The sequence below is a fragment of the Carcharodon carcharias genome, chromosome 6 (assembly GCF_017639515.1).
Source record: "Carcharodon carcharias isolate sCarCar2 chromosome 6, sCarCar2.pri, whole genome shotgun sequence".
Classification (NCBI taxonomy): domain Eukaryota; kingdom Metazoa; phylum Chordata; class Chondrichthyes; order Lamniformes; family Lamnidae; genus Carcharodon; species Carcharodon carcharias.
Window position 1 is genome coordinate 7,386,158 of NC_054472.1, and position 23,082 is coordinate 7,409,239.

Here is a 23,082-nt window from a genome sequence, read left to right on the forward strand (position 1 = left end):
TGCTTTCGGGGTGAAGTGTTAGCACTCGCCGCTCACCTCAAAGAAATTTGGCCACTAAGATCTAGCTGTCTTTGAGGTGTGGGTTTCCCCTTTGCTGACAGTCACCTGAATCTAGACCCCAGTCAAGGAGACAGCAACAGTGATGCCATCAAGCAAGTAGCCAATCACGCACAAGTATTCTTACAGTCAGCAAACCAGGAAGTAAAATGCACTTGTTATCCTTCACATGCAGAGAGAGAAATTAAGATCGGGATGTACACATTAGAAACTGAAATGTCATGAACGATCTTTGAAAAAATTATTACACTGAAAAAAAAATGGAATTTTTATCATAAAAATTTGATGTTACGCAAAATTAGTTTTTTTGGAGCCAAGAGGTTATTCAGCAGTTATTCTGATTTAGTATGTGGTTTAAAAACCCAGCTACATCTTATTAATAAGAAGTAACTTCTCTGGGGGACTTTAACAATGTTGCAGCTTAAAAGGGGAAGCTTTCATCAGTTCAGTGGTTTCTAAAAGGTTGCTGCCTGCAACACTTCAACAGTACACCCTGTGGAGGAGCCAGTGAATCACTGACAGCAGCTACTGGATTTCTGTTTAAATGTATCTGTGCATACCAGAAATTGCTGTCAGTTTCACAGGGTAATCAGAGCACATACTGAGAGTTTTGCCATCATTACAACTGCAAAATCTGAACCATTGTATGTTCCTTTCATTGCCCCACCCAGCTATACACATTCACAAATTAAAACATGTTCTTAAGGTAAGTGCCTAGCTAGGATCAAGAATTGCAAAGGTGAAACCATCTTTTTTAAAAAATTCATTCATAGGAAGTGGGTATTGCTGGCTAGACGAGCATTTATTGCCAGCCCCTAATTGCCCTTGAGAAGGTGGTGGTGAGACACCACCTTGAACCACTGCAGTCCATGTGGTGTAGGTACACCCACAGTGCTGTTAGGAAGGAAGTTCCAGAATTTTGAGCCAGCAACAGTGAAAGAGCAGCGATATATTTCCAAGTCAGGATGGTGTGTGGCTTGGAGGGGAACTTCCAGGGGGTGGTGTTCCCATAAACCTGCTGCCCCCTGGCCTTCTAAATGATAGCGGTCGTGGATTTGGAAGGTGCTATTGAAGGAGCCTTTGGTGAATTCCTGCAGTGCATCTTGTAGATGGTACACCCTGCTGGCATTGTGTGTCGGTGTTGGAGAGAGTGAACGTTTGTGGAAGGGGTGACAGTCAAATGGGCTATTTTGTCTTGGATGGTGTCGAGCATCTTGAGTGTTGTTGGAGCTGCACTCAACCAGGCAAGTGGAGAGTATTCCATCACACTTGTGCCTTGTAGATGGTGGACAGATTTTGGGGAGTCAGGAGGTCAGTTACTTGCCACAGGATTCCTAGCCTCTGACCTGCTGTTGTAGCCACAGTTCAGTTTCTGGTCAATGATAACTCCCAGGATGTTGTTAGTGGGGAATGCAGCAATGGTTATGCCATGGAATATAAAAGGGTGATGGTTAGATTCTCTCTTGTTGGAGATGGTCATTGCCTGGCACCTGTGTGGCAAGAATGTCACTTGCCACTTGTCAGCCCCAGCCTGGATATTGTGCTGGTCTTGCTGCATTTGGACATGGACTGCTTCAGTATCTAAGGAGCCATGAATATTGCTGAACATTGTGCAATCATCAGCGAACATCCCCACTTCTGACCTTGTGATGGAAGGAAGGTCATTGATGAAGCAGCTGAAAATGGTTGGGCCTAGGACACTACCCTGAGGAACTCCTGCAGTGATGCCCTGGAACTGAGATGATTGATCTCCAGCAACCACAACCGTCTTCCTTTGTGCTAGGTATGAACTCCAACCAGTGGAGAGTTTTCCCCCTGATTCCCATTGACTCCAGTTTTGCTAAGGCTCCTTGATGCTGCCTTGATGTCAAGGACACTCACTCTCACCTCACCTCTGGAGTTCAGCTCTTTTGTCCATGTTTGAACTAAGGCTGTAATGAGGTCAGGAGCTGATTGGCCCTGGCGGAATCCAAACTGAGTGTCAGTGAACCGGTTGCTCCTAAGCAAGTGCCACTTGATAGCACTGTTCATGACCCCTTCCATTTCTTTACTGATGATGGAGTAGACTGATGGGATGGTAATTGACCAGGTTGGATTTATCCTGCATTTTATGTACAGGACATAACCTGGGCAATTTCCACATTGCTGGGTAGATGCCAGTGTTGTAACTCTTTTGAGTACAAACCCGTTTCCATCTGTTTCAGATGAAGTTACATAGTTTGCCATTGTGAGATTTGAACTCTTGATCTTGGGGTTACAAACCCAGTACCATAACCACTTGGCTATTTAGGCCAAGCCCGTGTAACTCTTTCGAGTACAAACCCGTTTCCATCTGTTTCAGATGAAGTTACATTATTTCATAGTTTGTCATTGTGAGATTTGAACTCTTGATCTTGGGGTTACAAACCCAGTATCATAACCACTTGGCTATTTAGGCCAGGTGATGCCAGTGTTGTAGCTGTACTGGTACAGCTTGGTTAGGGGCGTGGCAAGTTCTAGAGCGCAAGTCTTCAGTACTATTGCTGGAAAATTGCCAGGGCCCATAGCCTTTGCAGTATCCAGTACCTTCAGCCATTTCTTGATATCACGTGGAGTGAATTGAATTGGTTGAAGACCGGCAGCTGTGATACTGGGAACCTCCAGAGGAGGCCAAGAGGGGTCATCCATTCGCCAGTTCTGGCTGAAGATTCTTGTAATTGCAGTATTGCCATCAGGCTTTAAACAATTATGCTTGGCTCTTTTTTTAATGCCACTTTATACAAGCTGAACCCCATTTTACCCCAATGTAAACATGGTACAAGTACGAGATTAACTCAACTCCGCATAAGGGTTAATTTTTATGTGCTTGATTGATTATGAAATGTAATTTATTTAGAAAATAGCTCACAGTTCGCGTCCCTATGCACACTTCAATGGATTAATTCTCAGCTTTGAATTGCATTCTGAAACAAATGCTGGATTTCAATATCTGCATTTGACTAATCTCGAAAGGCATAATTTGAAGACCAGAGGACTTCCATTTTGCTCTTACTCTTTGTTAGCGAGTTGTTAGAGCAGCAGTGAATCTTTTCAATGCAGCACTAAACTGCTTCATACATCATTCTCATTTATTGTGTACAACATTGACTGACTGGCTTCCCACTAGTTGGCATTTTACTAAGCCTATTAGTTTATGCTTTTGTATTTTCATTTGTAAAATACAGTCCAAGATTATAAAGTATTTACGTACAGCTGAATGTGAACATGATTGGATTATAATAGACTAGTGAGTTAATAGTTACTTGGCATGCTGCCATGCTAACAAAATGTCAAATGATGCATGTGCATTGGCTGCTGAAAAGACTATGATTATTGGATTTGTGCAGTGCTGAATCATTAGGTAACCTGTCAGTGTTTCAAAAGATGTTTGCAGAATCAGTGAGATGAGAATTGCGTAGGGAGTTTCTCTTGCTTTGCAAAACTTGAGGCAAAATAACAACTTGTCAACTTTTTACCCTGTGGCAATGATTTACAGATGACGTTCATTTGTAAAACTACCTATTCAATCTTCTTTTTTAACGCTGCATTCACTCAAGTAGTTGCCCACTCCCGAAGGCTCTGACTCTCATTGACATATAGTCCCCCAGATTCTCCTTTACTTCACCCAAGCGTCCATTCCTCACTGAGAGATTGGACAGTGAGTGTTATTTGATTATGGAGGTCATTACAGTTGAGACTGTCCTCACTGGGCACCCAGTTACTTGTATTTATAGATTGCAATTTAGAGCATTTACCCTTGGCATTTCTTTTTACCTCTACCTAGTCTAGGGATACAGGGTCAGTTTTTGTGACCCCATTACTGACTCTTAATGGGATCAATATTTTATGCTGTTGAAACACACTTAATGGTTCATCTTGCGTACTTTGAAACCAGGGGGATGTTAATTTTTAGTCATAATTTATGAGCTAAGGGTTTGTGTCCTTAAGATAACTTAATATGCTTCTAGTCGTTAGGTAGCACAGAACCTGAGTATTGCTGAGAAAAGAGACAAGTCTAAGTTTTTCCTCTTGTACTCATCAGGACACACGCAAGAATACCAATATGATGGGGAAAACAGCAAGTTATACTGTATGTGAAGAGAATGCTGAATGGTTGGCAAGTGGCATTGCCATGGAGAATGCACCACTGATGATGACTGACAGTTAACTGCCAAGCATTGTTTGAAATTTAAACCAGGCAGCTTGAGCCTGATTGGTCAAGGCATTGCCCTGAGGAATGATTCAGCGAAAGACTGTCACTTATTTTGTTTAGCTCGAACAGGTGCAATGTGTGTACATGTTCTTTCTGTCTGCAATGAACAGGGCCCTGCTATTAATACATGTGGCTTCCAGTACATGCAAATGAGCCACATTGCAAGCCTGACTGACAATCTTAAATTGTTTGTCAGTGTAATTCTTTGCACACTGAGGGTTATTTAGCAAATGTTGTCCTATTGTGGAATCACATCTAATGTTGGACACTGTGTTTTGAGTTTTGCAAGCAAGGGCTGGTTGGGTACAATCTGTACCTTGCCCATTGCGAACAGTGGATGGGACATGCAGTTTGATATGATCCACCAGTCTTTGGGACGTACAGTCTACATACCCAGCATCACACTGGCACTGAAATTCATATACCACATTACTCAGTTGTGTGATAGGCAGCATCCCGTTAGTGGTGAATACAACTTGAATACCAATTTTGGCCCTGAAAAGTGCCCGGTATACCTCAGATTACCCTGGAAGGGCAAGGTGTCTCAAAAATTTGAGCAACAGGTGAAGCTAGCTGTTTCATGCTGCTACTGTGCAGTAGCAACACGAGTGGTATTCACCACTGACGGGATTCTGCCATTAAGCCAAAAAGACATTCTGCTTATCTCACGCGTGAATAATGTGATATTTGAATTTCAGTGCCAGTGTGATGCTAGGTACGTAGGCCATAGGGCCCAAAGACTGGCGGATCTCATCAAACAGCATGTCCAAGTCACTGTTCGCAACGGGCAGGGTACAGACTGTACCCAACCAACCCATGCTTGCAAAACTTATTAGATGTGATTCTGCGATTAGACAAATTTGCTAAATAATCTTCAGTATGCTAAGAATTACACACAACCAATTTAAGATTGTCGGTCAGGCTTGCGATATGGCACATTTGCATGCACTGCAAGCTACATATGTTGACACACAAGGCCCTCTTCTATGCAGATAGAACGTGTACGTGCATTGTGTCTGTTTCAACTAAACAAAATAAGTGACAGCCTTTTGCTGACTCATTCCTCAGGGTAATGCCTGGTTTAAGTTTCAAACGATGCTTGGCAGTTAACTGTCAGTCACCATCATTGGTGCATTCGTCATGGCAACAGCACTTGCCAACCAATCAGCACTCTTTTCACATACAGTATAAATTGTTGTTTTCCTCCTGACATTGGGAAGGTGGTGATGAGCCGCTGCAGTCCCTATAGTGAAGATACATCCACAGTGCTGTTAAGTAGGGAATTCCAGGATTTTGATCCAGCGACAGTGAAGGAAGCATATTTATTTTTTAAAACTTCTGGGAAAATCTAAAAACGTCAACTCTTGAATGTTTGCTAACCTTTTGCTATTTTCAGTAAATTTCTGTGATCTACTGCCCAAAATTACAAACACATATATGTTAGTCATCAAGCTGTTCATAAAAAGTGAATCAACAATAAACTTTAATTTAAACTTTAATGTGTGGGGGTTCCTTTTTAAGTTGTTCTCTGCATAAGTTCCAATACAATCCTCAATTCGTTATGTGAACTAATTAATAGAATAAATTAATTGATTTAATGGTAAAAGGCAAAGGTGCTGAAATAGAACATGCTTCTGAGAGTTACTGTGTGTACTAATCCATGTTTTCATCTGCAGAGTGTGATGTTGCAGAGCTTCTCGGGGCAGTGCCTTATTTTACTGGAAACCAACTTGTACATAGGGAGAAGACGCTGGCCCAAGTTCAAACACTTGCTTTAAGAGAGTTTCTAAGTAAGTCTTGTCGTGTAAACATCTAGCAAACAGTTGTGACTATATCTGGCATGATGTTGTGTACATAATCGATCATTAGATGTGTGTTAAGGTTGGGTCCAGTTTTAGAATCATGCAGTAGAAGGGAAGCCATTCAGCCTATCGTGTCTGTTCCAGCTTCTAAAAGAGATCTGGTTAGCCCTTCAACCTTTATCCATTGCACTGCAATTTTTTTCCTGTTCAAGTATTTATAATTTTCCCTTTTGAAATTTACTATTGAATCTGTTATCTTTTATTTCAGCCTGTGCAATCCAGACAATAAATCACTATATTGACAAAAATCTCATCTCCCCTCCCCATTACCTTAAATCTGCACCCTCTGGTTACTGACCCACCTGCCAGAGGAAACAGTCTCTCCTTAATTACTCTATATAAACCCTTCATAATTTAGAACACCTCTATTAAATCTCCCCTTCACCTTCTCTGCTCCAAGGAGAACAAGCCCAGCTTACCCAGTCTCCTTAGATAACTGAAGTCCCTGAACCCTGGTTCGTTTGAGCAATTCTCATCTCAGAATTGGCCGCAGTACTCCAGCTGAGACCTAACCAATGATTTATAAAGGCTTTGCATAAATACTTTGCTTTTGTACGCTATGCCTCTATTTATAAAGTCCCACAAAGGAAACTGTTAGCTAAAATAAAGCTCATGGAACTGAAGGCAAATTATTCACTTGGTTAGGAGCTAGGTTAGGTGGTAGAAACCAGAGAGTAAGGATAATGGGTTGCACACTTGAATTGGCTAGTAGTGTCCACAAGGATCTGTGCTGGAGCCTCAACTATTCACTGTATTTATTAATGACTTAGATGACATAATATCCACATGTCCAAGTTTACTGATGATATAAAGATTTGTGGAATAGTAACTTGGGGTTGATGAGAGCATAACATTACAAAAGAGACATTGAGAGATTAAGTAAGTGGACAAAACTGGCAAATGAATTTCAGTGCAGGGAGAAGTAAGATACTGTGGATGCTGGAAATCTGAAATAACAGAAAATGCTGGAAAAACTCAGCAGACGTGGCAGCATTTGTGGAGAGGGAAAGAGTTAACGTTTCAAGTCCGTATGACTCTGAAGAAGAGTCATCTCGACTCAATGTTATCTCTGTTTCTCTTTCCACAGATGCTGTCAGATCTGCTGAGTTTTTCCAGTGTCTTCTGTCTTTATTTCAATTCAGGTAAGTCCGTTTTGGACAAAAAAAATGGTAGATCCGAGTATTTTTAAATGGGTGAGAAAAGCTGGGAACATTGGGGTCCATGTACAATGATCACTGAAATGTAGTGATCAGGTACAAAAAATAATCAAAAAGTCTAAAAGAACGCGAAAAATTAGAATTAGACAGTTAGAATATAAAGGGGAGAAAATTTTACTACAGCTATGCAAAGCCCTGGTTAGCCCACATCTTGAGTAGCGTGTACAGTTCTGGCCACTACACCTCAGAAAGGATATGCAGTAAATCCCACCATCCGCGACTTCCTCTTTCGCGAATTCACTTATCCGCACAAAAGTCTTTGTAAACCAGTTCACCCATTGCGGGTCCAAATGTTCTCTTATCCACTGTTTTAACAATAAAAAATAGAAGTCATGTTTAGAAGATGCCAGAGAAACAAAAAGAAAAAACGCCCAAATAAAGTTTTTTAAAAAAGGAAGGTGTCCTTGAAGTATTTCCTGCAGTTTAAAGTGCGCACTGCGTGTGTGTTGTCTGCTGTTGTTTGCATGCAGGTGTTCCTTGTTGCTTCGATTTAATTCCTGATCACAGTCCACCTCCATTTAATAATTTACAACAAAGTATAGCTACAAATTGCTACTACCATAACTTTTAACAAATTCTCAAATTAATCTCCGCTAAGGCAACAATAACCAACTGACTTGACCGGACAAAGCATTTTCACCTTAGGAATTCAAAATGAGGTTCCTTTCAATTTTGTTCCTTTGCAGACAGTTGTAGGCTTACAGCTGCTTTGATATTACATGCCTCTGACCTGCACACATGAACTCCTCTCAGGTTATACCTAGCCTTTCCTTTGAATGCAAATTCTCATTGTATCACCAGGCCTTTTCAGCTCCACCTCTTCTAACGATAAAACCCCTTTCATGGTACCAATTTTATTAGTAATATAAACATTGCTTGGTGCAAGATTTCACTCCCACTCCTGAATGCTCTATTCAACAAAATGCAAAAGTACCCTCGACCTGTTTACATCTCATAGCTACTCATACTCATACATTGAAGCACCCAGGTTTTAATCCAATTAACACACACACAGGCTAAACCTCTATTTAAAAAAAATAATTTCCAATAACATTATATACATTAAGATCTCTTCCTGACAGTGAGGCATGGACATGTGATAACCAAAAGAGTGCTCTCCCACAAAGAACAGTAGATGCTAGCTCAATGAATAATTTTAAAATCTGTGATAGATTTTAGTTTTCCAATGGTTTTAAGGGATATGGAGTCAAGGTGCATGAATGATCTAATTTGATGGAGCAACAGTCTTGATGAAATGGATGACCTACTTGTGTTCCTCTGTTTCTTGGATCCAGTATTTTTTTTTAACAATTTTTAATATCTGAAAGGAGCAAAATATATGTAAAAAAAAAGCTGCATTTTCTCTAAGAATTGAGGGTAAATCCCCTGCATTTTTTTATCATAAGCTTTTGTGATGTAAAAATGGAAATACTGCACCTTGCCCGTGCTCCACTACATGGTTTGTCATGATTGAAATTGCAGATACATTCAGGGATGTTTAAGGAGTTAATTTTTTTTGTATGCCGTTGACCAATTTGGAAATGCGTGGAATTGGACATTATTGGCCTGTATAAAAACAAAAAACTGCGGATGCTTGAAATCCAAAACAAAAACAGAAACAGAAATACCTGGAAAAACTCAGCAGGTCTGGCAGCATTGGCGGAGAAGAGTACAGTTGACGTTTCAAGTCCTCATGAGAACTCGAAACGTAAACTGTGCTCTTCTCTGCCGATGCTGCCAGACCTGCTGAGTTTTTCCAGGTATTTCTGTTTCTGTTTTTATTATTGGCCTGTACTTTGGCGATGGTGATGACGGCCAAACTGTCAGCTTTCACCATCATTATTCCACCAGAAACTGGCAGCGACTTTTGGAGTCCACGCATGTGCAGTAATAATGTCTTAATCCGGAAATTTCCTGCTAGTGATTCTACACATCTCAAGAGGGTGTCCTGTTGAGGTTCCTCAGATTGCAATCAACAGAAATCAATTAAATTGATGAGACGTTTCGCTCTTATGCTGTTAGTCTTACTGTGAACCCCTTGGAAAAGTTATACTTTGTAGAATGAGACGTAACTGGGGTTTTAGATGGCGTACAAACCTCTATTACTACTAATCACCTCATTAACCCTCAAAAGCTAATTTTATATAATATTTGTGGAATGTCAGATTTCTCCATTAGGACAAAACTTTCAAAGTTTTTAAAATGTTTCAGGCTTATTATTTTTGCTTCTGTTTTAATCTAATTGTAATCATTTATTTTGCTATCTGAAAATTTAAGTTAAAAATGAAGTGCTTTTAAACTTCTTAGTTTGCTGTCTGTGAGAATGCTTCAATGTGATTGGCTGCTTACCCACTTGCCGATATCATTGCTGCAGCACGCCTGGAGATTCATTTGACTTGGTAGCAGATTTAAACTTCTTTTTGGAAAGGGGAAATCCGTGCCAAAGATCACTAGATCTGTGTGGGCAACTTTCTTCCAGCGCAGCAGTAAGCACATTCGAGTCACTGGTGATCTCAAATTCCAGGCTGTTAACATTGTGAATTCTGACTGATATGAAATTTTACAATGAATAATGCTTCAACATTTTCAACATTAGTGGGGTTAAATAGAATTTAAATGCATCTGTATATCAGGGTGCTCTCAGCTGACATTGAGACCGAGAGTAATTTTTGCTGTTGACCAGCCTAATATAATTTTGGCTTTAAGCTATGTTTCAAATATCCTACATAATTTATTGGAGCTTAATTAAATGTCATGAAGTTGCTACTGTTGATGCAGTGTGATTTAAAGATTACCAGACTAACATAATACTATACTCCTGGTATATGGATTTACAATATGGCTGTTACTTCCAATTTTATTGACCAACCGTGGAATATTGTGGGTAAACGGCACTATGATTAAAGAATTTGGTGCATTGTATTATGTGAAATATTTACATGCAGCTCCAACTCTCAAAACCGAGGCAAGAGAAACTTTGCTTTACATCGACAAATTGTTTACGTCCATTGAAACGTGATGAATGTTTTATAGTTACCCTTTGCTTTATTTTATTTCTGCAGAAAGCAGGCAGATGGATAAAAACACATCACTAATTCCAGTCAATGAATTGAAGGCATTGTTAACCTTGGCGAGAGAGCAGTACTTCAGGCAGTATAGCAGGGACCTGCCAAGCATCACTCTGGACAATGTATGTCAGAAACAAGAGGAAGCTGTTAAACATGCTGGTGAGTTATATATTGTGTCGAAATTAAGCCTTTTTAAAATAAAATGTAAAATTGCACATACATTATGACTCTATGCTCTTTCCTGGAGATTTGAATTGCACAAATAATGAAATTTCTGATGCCTCCATTCCATCATTAATTGATTTTCGAAGCTTCTAATGCCATTTAAAAATGCATATGATTTATATCTTTAGAACTTGCCTGCAATTAACTGGATAGTGTAAGGATTACGATAAAGAAGAGAATGAAAGGATGAAGTTAATGAGAGCACACTGCTTGTGGCAAGAAGTGAAATAAAGTACCAAGACTGTTTAGACCTAGGGCAGGATTTTACGTTCATTGGATGGTCATGCACCCGACCTGATTGGGTGTAAATTCACCCGCTAAGACGTTAGACCGGTGACCTGACATCATCACGCACTCTCGCGATCCTCCAGTCGGCGGGCCTGCCGACAATTAAGAGGCCCACTAAGGCCCTTAAACAAGTAATTAATTCATATTTTTCACTGCCCGCTCAACTGTTTGGTTGATGGGTGGGCGAATAGGTCAGGCGGCCTGTGCATTTTTAACAAAACCTCATCCAAGGGCGGGATGAGGTTTTCAATGGCAAAGGCAAATATAAAACCAGTTTTTTTTTTTAAAAATTATTTTTTTAAAATTTTTTAAATTTTGCCTTCATTTCAAACATGTCCCTCTTCATGTGACTAAGTCACGTGGGGACATGTTTATTTCATCTTTAAAATCTTTTTTGCTCAGTGTCCAATTCTTCAGCTCCCTGAGGCAGACCTGTGCCCTCAGGGAACTATCAGTGGCGCACTCCCCCCCCCACCCCCGGCGCACGCGCAGACTTCCGTGCTCTCCCTCCTCCCACCCCCACCCCGGCAGCACTGGGCGTCTCAGCGCGCCTTTCACGCTGGCCATTAATTGGCCAGCCAGCGTGAATTTGCAGCCGGGGCCCATTCGCGAGTGGCAGGTCCGTTTCGCGGCTGCTCCCGGGCCCTCCCACCCGCCCGATGAAGAGAAAAATCCTGCCCCTGGAGTTCAGCAAACGTGCGAGAAATTCTAAGCGATTAAACAATTGGCAGCCTTCAGCCTTGGGGGATTCCTATAAAATCAAGTCCACTGCTTTGAGGAAAGATACTGAAAACAGCAGAATGGACGCGAGTTTCAGGAAGCTAGATTTCCCCGTTTTACCAGTGAACAGAAACGATGTTACTTTTAAGGAGACGTTGCAATGAAGGAGTCCAATGTAGCCAGAGTATTTAGTTAGACAAGGCCGGAAAAGTAGTGAGAGAAAGCAAAGGAGTTTTAAAAGCTATTTACATATTTTTTTAAAAAAAACAACTAGAAATGGCTGGATTACATACAAAAAACAGTTGAGGAACAGCAAAATTGCAAATTAAGAATGAAAGAAAAATAAGGGTGGAAGATATCAGGGGAAACTACAATGATTAAAACCATGTCACCCTTCGAAGAGAAGTCAGATTGATCAAAGAAGGACCCAGGGGTACATGGCAAAATGATATGGCACGTGAGTTTTGAGAATTGCGATATATTTCACATCAATCAGAAAACCACAACATAAAGCAATCTTAAGTTCCAGCAAAACATAGGAATATAGAAAGTGGAGTGGTGAAATCAAAAAAGAAATTAGGAAAACCGAGAGACCATGAAAGGATATAGGCAAGCAAAGTCAGGGAGAACCCAAAAATGTTTTATCAATACATTAAGAGTAAGAGGATAACTAAGGAAAGAACAGGGCCCATAAAAGATCAAAAAGGTAACCTGTGTGCGGAGGTGGAGAATGTGGGTATTGTTCTTGACATCTGTCTTCACAAAAGAGGGGGACAATGCAGACATTGTAGCTAAGGAGGAGGGGAAGTGTGAAGTATTGGATGTGATGAATATCGGGAGACAGGAATTGGATAAATCGCCAGGGCTGGATGGAACGTACCCCAGGCCGTTAAAGGAAGCCAGGAAGGAAATAGCAGACGGTCTGGCCATCGTTTTCCAATCCTCACTGGACATACAAGTGTGTTGCTGCAGGATTGGAAGTCTGCTAACATTGTACCTTCATTTAAAAAGGGAACGAGAGTTAAACCGAATGATTACAGGCCAGTCAGTCTGACCTCAGCGGTGGGCAAATTATTGGAATCTATTTTTAAAAATTATTCATTTACCGGAAATGGGCGTTGCTGGCTAAGCCAGAAACAGGATGAACTGTCAGTAAGAAAGGCACGGATTAATCAAGGAGAATTAATGGATTTGTTAAGAGAAGGTCTAATTGGAATTTTTTGAGTAAGTAACATGGAGAATTGGTAAGGGTGGTGCGGTTGATGTGGTCGATGTGGTCTACATGGATTATAGCAAGACTTTTGACAAGGTCCCACTTGGCAAACTGGTTTAAAAAAAAAATTAAAAGCCCGTGGGATCCAGGGGAATGTAGCAAGCTGGATACAAAATTACCTTGAAAAACTCAGCAGGTCTGGCAGCATCGGCGGAGAAGAAAAGAGTTGACGTTTCGAGTCCTCGTGACCCTTCAACAGAACTCATGAGGACTCGAAACGTCAACTCTTTTCTTCTCCGCCGATGCTGCCAGACCTGCTGAGTTTTTCCAGGTAATTCTGTTTTTGTTTTGGATTTCCAGCATCCGCAGTTTTTTGTGTTTATATATTTTTTTTTACAAAATTACCTTAGTGGCAGGAAACAAAGGGTAATGGTTAATGGATGTTTTTACGACTGGAAGGCTGTTTCCAGTGGAGTTCCACAAAGCTCAGTACTAAGCCCCCTGCTGTGTGGGGTATACATTAAGGATATGGACGTAAATATGGGGGAATGATCAAGAAGTTTGTAAATGGCACAGAAATTGGCTGCGTGGTTGATGGCAAGAACGATAGCTGTAGATCGCAGGAAGATATCAATGGACTGGTCACGTGGGCAGAGAAGTGACAAATGGAATTCAACCCAGAGAAGTTTGAGGTGATGCATGTGAGGAAATTAAACCAGGCAAAGGAATACGGAATAAATAGGAGGATAATGAGCAGTGTCGAGGAATGTCCACAGATCCCTGAAGGTGGCAAGACAGGCCAATAAGGTGGAATCCTTTTACTTATTAGCCACGACATGGAATGTAAGAGCTGGGACTATCTAAAACGCTCGTTAGGTCACAACCGAGTACGGTGTGCGGTTCTGGTCGTCACGATACAGAAAGGTTGTAACTGCCCTAGAGTGGGTCAAGAGGAGATTTAGAAAGGATGTTGCCAGGACTGGAAAATTGCAGCTGAGGAAAGATTGGATACGCTGGGGTAGTTCTGCTTGGAACAGAGGAGGCTGAGGAGAGATTTGGTTGAGATGTGCAAAGTTGTAAGGGGCCTGGATAGAGTGGATGGAAGGGCCTATTTACTTTAGCGAGAGGTCAGTGACTTGGCGGGGGGGTGGGGGGGGGGTTGGGGGGGGGGGGGGGGCGGGTGGCGGCGGCGCATAGATTTAAAGTGCTTGGTAGAAGGATTAGAGGAGAGATCAAGAGCAACTTTTACATCCAGAGGATGGTAGGGGTCTGGAACTCTGACTGATAGGGTAGGAGAGGCAGAAACCCTCAATTCATTTAAAATATGCACCTGAAGTGCCGTAACCAGCAGGGCTATGGACCAAATGTTGGAAGGTGAGATTAGGCTGGGTGGCTCGATTTTCAGCCAGCGCATGCACAATGGGCCAAGCAGCCTCTCTCTGTGACGTAAGCTTTCAATGATTCATTGATTTGGCAGCTTAATTCTAAGATAATAGCAGCTGTAGAAACTATATAATTATATTGTCCTACATTTGACACACACTGTACCTGACTTGTGTTACTATGTTATTATTCAGTGCTGATACCACCTTTCCCCACCCCCCACCCATTGAATTCTCAACATGCTCAAACGTCTCATACTCTTACCCCCTCACCTTTAGCAAGTACTGCTGCAGATCTCAGATCTACACTCTGAGGAAAATTCCCGAGCAGCAAGAAGTAACTTTTCAGAGTTATTCACAGAGCCTTGTTTTGCTACATGTCAGTATTTTCTCTTTCATTAATGCTTGGAGTGTGAACTGACCTTGTCAACTGACAGTGGCTAGACACAACTTAAGCATTAAGCGGCTGCCAAATTCTCAAAAAAGTACTGTGGAAATATGCCACCTTTGTCTGTGGAAGAAGCAGCTTAAATGAAAACGATCTTTTTAAGAGTTGATACTGAATGGAGTTTTGACAGTTTATACCTTTTCCCTCTTCCCTTTCTCCATTCCAAATCATAACCCCATTAGAATTTATTTTAAGCTGGCTGCCAAATACTGTAATTACCTTTTTAAAAAAATGTCATCGATGCATTCAATTGCACCTGTTAAAATACAGTACCACTTTCAACCAAACTAGAAAGTGCTGGTTGTAAAATTTATATAATTACTGACATTTTGTAGGCTTACTTCAATCAGTCGGTCATTCGTTTCAAATTCAAACAGAACTTTTTGTTTCAACAGTTCATTAAATTGAAGCAATGTTAGTAAGATAACAGACCCACCAACACCATGGTGCATAGTCGTATAGCATAGGCAGTAAAGTTTTGCTTGCTTAAAGCGGAAGGAAAATCTATGGGTAGCACATTATCAGCAGGTAAAAACAAAAAAACTGCAGATGCTGGAAATCAAAAACAAAAACAGAATTACCTGGAAAAACTCAGCAGGTCTGGCAGCATCGGCGGAGAAGAAAAGAGTTGACGTTTCAAGTCCTCATGACCCTTCGACAGAACTTGAGTTCGAGTCCAAGAAAGAGTTGAAATATAAGCTGGTTTAAGGTGTGTGTGTGGGGGGCGGAGAGATAGAGAGACAGAGAGGTAGGGGGGGTGGGGGTGTGGTTGTAGGGACAAACAAGCAGTGATAGAAGCAGATCATCAAAAGATGTCAACAACAATAGTACAATAGAACACATAGGTGTTAAAGTTAAAGTTGGTGATATTATCTAAACGAATGTGTTAATTAAGAATGGATGGTAGGGCACTCAAGGTATAGCTCTAGTGGGGGTTTTTTTTTATAATGGAAATAGGTGGGAAAAGGAAAATCTTTATAATTTATTGGAAAAAAAAAAGGAAGGGGGAAACAGAAAGGGGGTGGGGATGGGGGAGGGAGCTCACGACCTAAAATTGTTGAATTCAATATTCAGTCCGGAAGGCTGTAAAGTCCCTAATCGGAAGATGAGGTGTTGTTCCTCCAGTTTGCATTGGGCTTCACTGGAACAATGCAGCAAGCCAAGGACAGATATGTGGGCAAGAGAGCAGGGTGGAGTGTTAAAATGGCAAGCGACAGGGAGGTTTGGGTCATTCTTGCGGACAGACCGCAGGTGTTCTGCAAAGTGGTCGCCCAGTTTACGTTTGGTCTCTCCAATGTAGAGGAGACCACATTGGGAGCAACGAATGCAATAGACTAAGTTGGGGGAAATGCAAGTGAAATGCTGCTTCACTTGAAAGGAGTGTTTGGGTCCTTGGACGGTGAGGAGAGAGGAAGTGAAGGGGCAGGTGTTGCATCTTTTGCGTGGGCATGGGGTGGTGCCATAGGAGGGGGTTGAGGAGTAGGGGATGATGGAGGAGTGGACCAGGGTGTCCCGGAGGGAGCGATCCCTACGGAATGCCGATAAGGGGGGTGAAGGGAAGATGTGTTTGGTGGTGGCATCATGCTGGAGTTGGCGGAAATGGCGGAGGATGATCCTTTGAATGCGGGGGCTGGTGGGGTGATAAGTGAGGACAAGGGGGACCCTATCATGTTTCTGGGAGGGAGGAGAAGGCGTGAGGGCGGATGCGCGGGAGATAGGCCGGACACGGTTGAGGGCCCTGTCAACGACCGTGGGTGGAAAACCTCGGTTAAGGAAGAAGGAGGACATGTCAGAGGAACTGTTTTTGAATGTAGCATCATCGGAACAGATGCGACGGAGGCGAAGGAACTGAGAGAATGGGATGGAGTCTTTACAGGAAGCGGGGTGTGAGGAGCTGTAGTCGAGATAGCTGTGGGAGTCGGTGGGTTTGTAATGGATATTGGTGGACAGTCTATCACCAGAGATTGAGACAGAGAGGTCAAGGAAGGGAAGGGAAGTGTCAGAGATGGACCACGTGAAAATGATGGAGGGGTGGAGATTGGAAGCAAAATTAATAAATTTTTCCAAGTCCCGACAAGAGCATGAAGCGGCACCGAAGTAATCATCGATGTACCGGAGAAAGAGTTGTGGGAGGGGGCCGGAGTAGGACTGCAACAAGGAATGTTCCACATACCCCATAAAGAGACAGGCATAGCTGGGGCCCATGCGGGTACCCATAGCCACACCTTTTATTTGGAGGAAGTGAGAGGAGTTGAAGGAGAAATTGTTCAGCGTGAGAACAAGTTCAGCCAGACGGAGGAGAGTAGTGGTGGATGGGGATTGTTCGGGCCTCTGTTCGAGGAAGAAGCTAAGGGCCCTCAGACCATCCTGGTGGGGGATGGAGGTGTAGAGGGATTGGACGTCCATGGTGAAGAGGAAGCGGTTGGGGCCAGGGAACTGGAAATTGTTGATGTGACATAAGGTGTCAGAGGAATCACGGATGTAGGTGAGAAGGGACTGGACAAGGGGAGAGAGAATGGAGTCAAGATAACGAGAAATGAGTTCTGTGGGGCAGGAGCAAGCTGAGATGATCGGTCTACTGGGGCAGTTCTGTTTGTGGATTTTGGGTAGGACATAGAAGCGGGCTGTCCGAGTTTGGGCGACTATCAGGTTGGAAGCTGTGGGAGGGAGATCCCCAGAGGAGATGAGGTCAGTGACAGTCCTGGAAACAATGGCTTGATGTTCAGTGGTGGGGTCATGGTCCAGGGAGAAGCAGGAGGAAGTGTCTGCGAGTTGACGCTCATTATCAGCAGGATTTGGGAAGAGTATTAGGGCAGATGACCAGAAGGAAGGTTGAAGAACTAGGTTCTGAGGCCCTTTAGACTGGGGTAAGATGAAGTACCAAAAAAAAGGCTTCAGAAAGCGTGCAGGAATTTGATTGCTGAAGGCTATGCAAAAAGGGGGACTGGGATGGAAGGGATGCACAGGAAGGGATATTCAGAAGAGCAGAGATTGCTAGAGAAGGTTGTAGAGGTAGCATGGGATAAAACTAGAGAGAGATTTGTATTTGAGGGCAAGGATTTTGAAATAATGGGCAAAATAGAATTACCAGAAAATCTTTAATGTTTCTTTTGTTTTATAGGAAAGACATTACTAAGCTGTAGCATGGTTTGCACAGGTTGGGTATATGCAGGGTGCCATTCGGGCTGATTTGAAGTTGTATCTCGTGTCGTTTGCTGCAAAGCCAATCTGGGATTCACAGCAATACACCTGTGTTGGCACTATTAGAACCAACAAATGTAATTTTTCCAAATTTGCTGATGATACAAAACTTGGTGGGAATGAAAGTTGGGAGGAGGATGCAAGAAAGCTTCAGGGGGATTTGGACAAGCTGAGTGAGTGGGCAAGAACAGAGCAGATGGAATATAATATGGGAAAATGTGAAGTTATCTACTTTCACAGGAAAAACAGAAATGCAGAATATTTCTTAAATAGTGAGAGATTGGGAAGTGTTGATGTCCAAAGTGCCCTGGGTGTCCTTGTTCATAAGTCACTGAAAGCTAACGTGCAGGTGCAGCAGGCAATTAGGAAGTGCCTGTAATTTTTCGTTGCCCGCTGCACTTTTTGGGTGTCAGACAAGAAAAAGCTTGGGAGCCAGCTGTAGCAAGGCTGCACAAGGGCAGCTGAAAAGACCAGCCACTGGGACCATGGTTGAATTTACCAGCAGATTCTGCAGAGGAAGGTGGCAGTGTCTTTTTTTTAATGGCATTTTAAAAACCTTTTTTGAGCCTTCAGTGCAAAATAAGCCACTGATTCTAAAATCAGAGTTCCTGTACGATCCTAGCCATGGCCAACGTGTATGCAGCACCTTGACGGTCCAGCCTATAGTGCCGATTGCCCATGGAGTCCACCACCCCCAACCCCCTGCACTTTATCTGTTTCCATTATAAGTGACATACTTGATTACATCCCTGTTGATATTAAATGGACTAAAGCAAAATACTGGAAATCTGAAATAAAACACAAAACGCTGGAAAACACTCATTTCAGGAGGCAATGCCTGTGGAGCGAGAAACAGTTAATCTTACATATTCTTCCACTGGTGACAAATGCGGGTCGCATCCTGAGGCTGCTGGTTCAACCAGAGGGCCCACAACTTTGGAAGGCCCGATGGAAGAGGTGGACACTGCTCAGACAGCAAGGAGGGTGAGAAGGGTGCCTTGGAGCTGCGCAACAAAATTAAAAATGATGAGGGCCTAAGCTGGTAGCACCCTCTTATGGAAAAATGCCCTCCTGTGAGTTTGTCTGGGCCTTGGGTGTGGCTTTTCCTGCCCGCAGCCCCACCATTGGGCCATGGGGCTTCCAACTCCAGTGGCCGCCTGGCACTGGGAAGCTGCCTCCTCTGAGCTACTGAGCTCAGTGTTCCTCCTTTGAGAAGTTCCCAGCAGAATCCTCCCAGTCCACTACTTAACCTTGCAATTGGTGATTATTGGCTACCTGCCACTGCCAAGTGGGCAGCTGCTTCCATTGTGAATCCACCTCTGGCAAGATGAGAATGCAGCGACCTTTCCTAATTCCCTCCCTACCTTGCATTTTTTTTAAAAAATTCTTTCATGGGATGTAGGCGTCAATGGCAAAGCCATCATTTGTTGCCCCATCCCTAATGGCCCTTGAAAAGGTGCTAATGAGCCACCTTGTTAAACTGCTGGAGTCCATCTGGTAGTCTCATAAGATTCCCCCTACGCACCCCCCCCCCCCCCCCCCAAACCACCGCCAGTCAATGATTTTTCGTTAAATGCTAAATTGCAGGTTTGTTTTAAGTGATCGAAAAGGGGAACACTTTGAACCAGAAGTATTCTAATCGACTTTTCTTCCCCTTTAAATACAGTGCGCGCGCACACACATCTGGTTCTGTTTAAGGAAATTATGCATTGTGTGACTATTTCAGTTCAAACTTTTGTTTACCTAGAAATTGATGTCTCAACCCTAAGCCCTTCACAGTGGCCTGAGAGGAGTGTTCTTCAAAACTATGAAAATCTTGAAAGAATCAGACAGAAATCCAGGTAAAATATGTTTATTGTATTTTGTCATTCAATTTGAGAGACACCAGCCTTGTTCAAAACTTTAAAATAAAAGCAAAATACTGCAGGTGCTGGAAACCTGAAATAAAGACAGAAAATGCTTGAAAAACTGAGCAGGTCTGGCAACATCTGTGGAGAGAGAAACAGAGTCAATGTTTCGAGTCCGTATGACTCCTCGTCAGAACTGAAGAGAGGTAGAAATGTTGAAGGGGAGAGCAAGTGGAGCAAAATGGAAGAGTCAGGGATAGGTGGGAGCTCAGGAGAGATTTGACAGAGGAGTGTTAATGGTAGTGTTAAAGATTAAAGGAGGTGCTAAGAGTGGCATAAAGATAAGATAGAATGTGTTAATAGCAGAACAAGGGTCAGTGCTCTGTGAAAGCAAAGCATAAGAACAGGTTACAGATGGCCCTGTAGGGGGAGGGGGGTAGGAAAAAATTTTTAAAAGATCAAAATGGAGGAGAGAGTGCACGGTCTGAAGTTGTTGAACGCAATATTAAGTCCAGAAGGCTGTAAAGTGTCTAATCGGAAGATGAGGTGCTATTCCTCCAGTTTGCATTGGGCTTCACTGGAACAATGCAGCAGGCCAAGGACAGCAAGATGGTGAATTGAAATGGCAAGTGACGGGAAGGTCAGGATCATGCTTGTGGATTGAACGAAGGTGCTCTGCAAAGCAGTCACCCGGTCTGTGTTTAGCCTCTCCATTGTAGAGGAAGCCGCATTGTGAGCAGCAAATGCAGTAGACTAAATTGAATGAGGTGCAAGTGAATCGCTGCTTTGCCTGAAAGGAGTGTTTGGGGCCTTGGATAATGAGGAGGGAGGAGGTGAAGGGGCAGGTCTTACTCCTTCTGCAATTGCATGGGAGGGGATGAGGTGTTGAGGGTGATGCAAGAGTGGACCAGGATGGGGTCCCCCCACTGTGGTCAACAGGGCCCTCAACCACGTCCAACCTATCTCCTGCACCTCAGCCCTTGCCCCTTCACCTCCCTCCCAGAACCATGATAGTGTTACCCTTGTCCTCACTTCCCACCCCACCAGCCTCTGCATTCAAAGAAACATCCTCCGCCACTTCTGCCAACTCCAGCATGTTGCCACCATCACATCTTCCATCTTCCCCCCCCCCCCCCACCCACCCAAGTCAGCATTTCCTCCGTGACACCCTGTCGACCACAGTTGTGGGCAAACCCCACCCTGGTCTACTCCTCTATAACCCCCCAACACCTCATCCCCTTCCCCTGAGGCGAGAGTCATGGATGACACTTGTCATGTGGATACTCATTTCTTTTGTGCTAGTATTTCTTCAATCTCGTCAAAGACAAGCCAAGGAAATATGTGGCCAGGGGAAACTCGATGTGAAATGTTACTCCTATCTTACTCATGAGATGAATGTACGTAACAGTTAGGATTGGCTTTGCATATTTTTATCATTACAGCCTGCTCTCACATAATGAAAATGCTATGCTACCTGACATGGGTAGTTTTCTTCCTTGGCACAAAGTTAATTTCCAACTTCTGTCTCCTGAATTCTATTTTTGTGGCCTGCCTGCCTCAAGCTTTTGCAGCGCTGTGTTTTAAAAGCATGTGTCTGTTGTCCTGACACACCCATTGCCCACAGTCTTGGCTAAGTGATCCCACTACATCACCCAGTCTCAGATTGCCTATGCAAAAATAAAACCTTCTGTTTTTTCGGTGGGGGGGTGGGGAAATGAAACTGACTCTTAGTGAACAGAGGGAGAAACTTAAACTGGACTTATTAGTTATGTGTTTTGGTTTTAAATCCAACAATCTGATTGGTGGAGATATAAATCACCCCACAGCTACATTCCTGGGCAACATTCCTTATCTTTATCTGAAAATACAATGATGATGTGATTGTATTTGGGGCAGCGAATGTGACAGTCACTTTGGAAACAATTGCTGGGACTCTCAGGGAAATGGCCTTTATTTTGAAACAAATTGCATTTCACAATGATACATTTCGAATGTAACCAATGAATTTCTGTAAGGACACAGTAATAAATGCAGATTGCAGTACTGACCTTGTTTTACACAGAATTGTTACCTTGTGCAAAAATGTGAACACTTAAATGTTTTGTTTCATAAATTCCTTGTACCTTCAGCCCAGAAACGGATGGAGAGTGTGGTGGGGGAAATGGGGCTATCGTGCAGCATGTTCTTCAGTTGAAATTGAGAAAAATTAAAAATACTTTTGAACTAATTTACCTCATTAATAAAAGATCAAATGCGCTGCAATTTGACAAGTCTTTAATGACAGAAAACATTTGCTGGAGCTTATAAAGTTGTCATGTTAGAAAAATATAGAAGATAAATCCATACCAGTGCAAGACAGAACAGAACTGAGTACTTGTTTATGTTAATGTTAAGTGCAACAAAAAGTTCCTTCAGATGAGAACTAGCTTCTTTGGACTGCATTATTTTAGCACGCTATTATTTATCGCATTATTACTAGAGTGTTAAAGATGGGGTGACTGAATACCTTGAAAATTTTCAGCTGATCATGTACTTTCTAAATGGTGAATGGTGAAAAGCTAGAAACAGTGGAGATATAAAGAGACTTGGTGGGGTGGGGGGGTACTAGGTACACAAAATCATTTTCTGTACCCGCCCATGACAAGATGTCGTGACAGAAAAGGCTAATAGAATATCCACTTTTATATTTAGAGGACTGGAATAAAAGTAGGTAGAAGGTATGTTTCAGCTATACAAAGCCCAAGTTAGGACACACCTGGAGTTCTGGGTACCACACCTTAGGAAGGATATATTGGACTTGGAAGGAGTGCCATGTAGATTTAATAGAATGTTATTTGCACTGCAAGGGCTGAGCTATGAGGAGATATTATACAAATTAGGATTGTATCATTTGGAATTTAGGAGGTTAAGGGGTGATTTGATTGAATCTTTCAAGATATTAAGGAGAACAGATAGGGTAGATAGAAACTATGTAGAAACTGGTTGTGGAGTCTAGAAGCAGGGGGCATTGTCTAATAATTAGAGCCAGTCCTTTCATGAGTGAAATTAGGGAACAGTTCTTCACACAAAGTTGCGATTCCCCCTTTTATTCTTTTTGATATACTTTATTATGGATTGATTAATATTGCTAAGATGTTAACCCGATGTACAGTTAATAGAGTAAGCAAATGAAATATAAGTGAATTATTACTGTAACTTTCTGAATATGGAGTTTAAATATATATATTTCCTATACTACAACCATGACTACACTTCAGAAGCATCTCATTAGCTGTGAAGTGCTTTGATATATATCCTGAGGTCGCAAAAGATGCTATAAAAAT

General features: G+C 42.5%; 1 protein-coding gene across 2 annotated transcripts in view; it reads left to right on the forward strand.

Moving 5' to 3' along the window:
• LOC121278694 (MDM2 binding protein) overlaps nt 1–23,082 on the forward strand; it is an 83,620-nt gene that overhangs the window by 32,819 nt on the left and 27,719 nt on the right. For both annotated transcript variants that reach the window (XR_005943262.1, XM_041189047.1), the window contains exons 13-15: nt 5,965–6,078; nt 10,430–10,594; nt 19,660–19,753. Coding sequence is in view for 1 of the 2 variants with exons in the window: in XM_041189047.1 (XP_041044981.1) it covers nt 5,965–6,078; nt 10,430–10,594; nt 19,660–19,753 (373 nt within the window). In the remaining variant the exon portion in view is untranslated. The remainder of the gene's footprint in view (nt 1–5,964; nt 6,079–10,429; nt 10,595–19,659; nt 19,754–23,082) is intronic.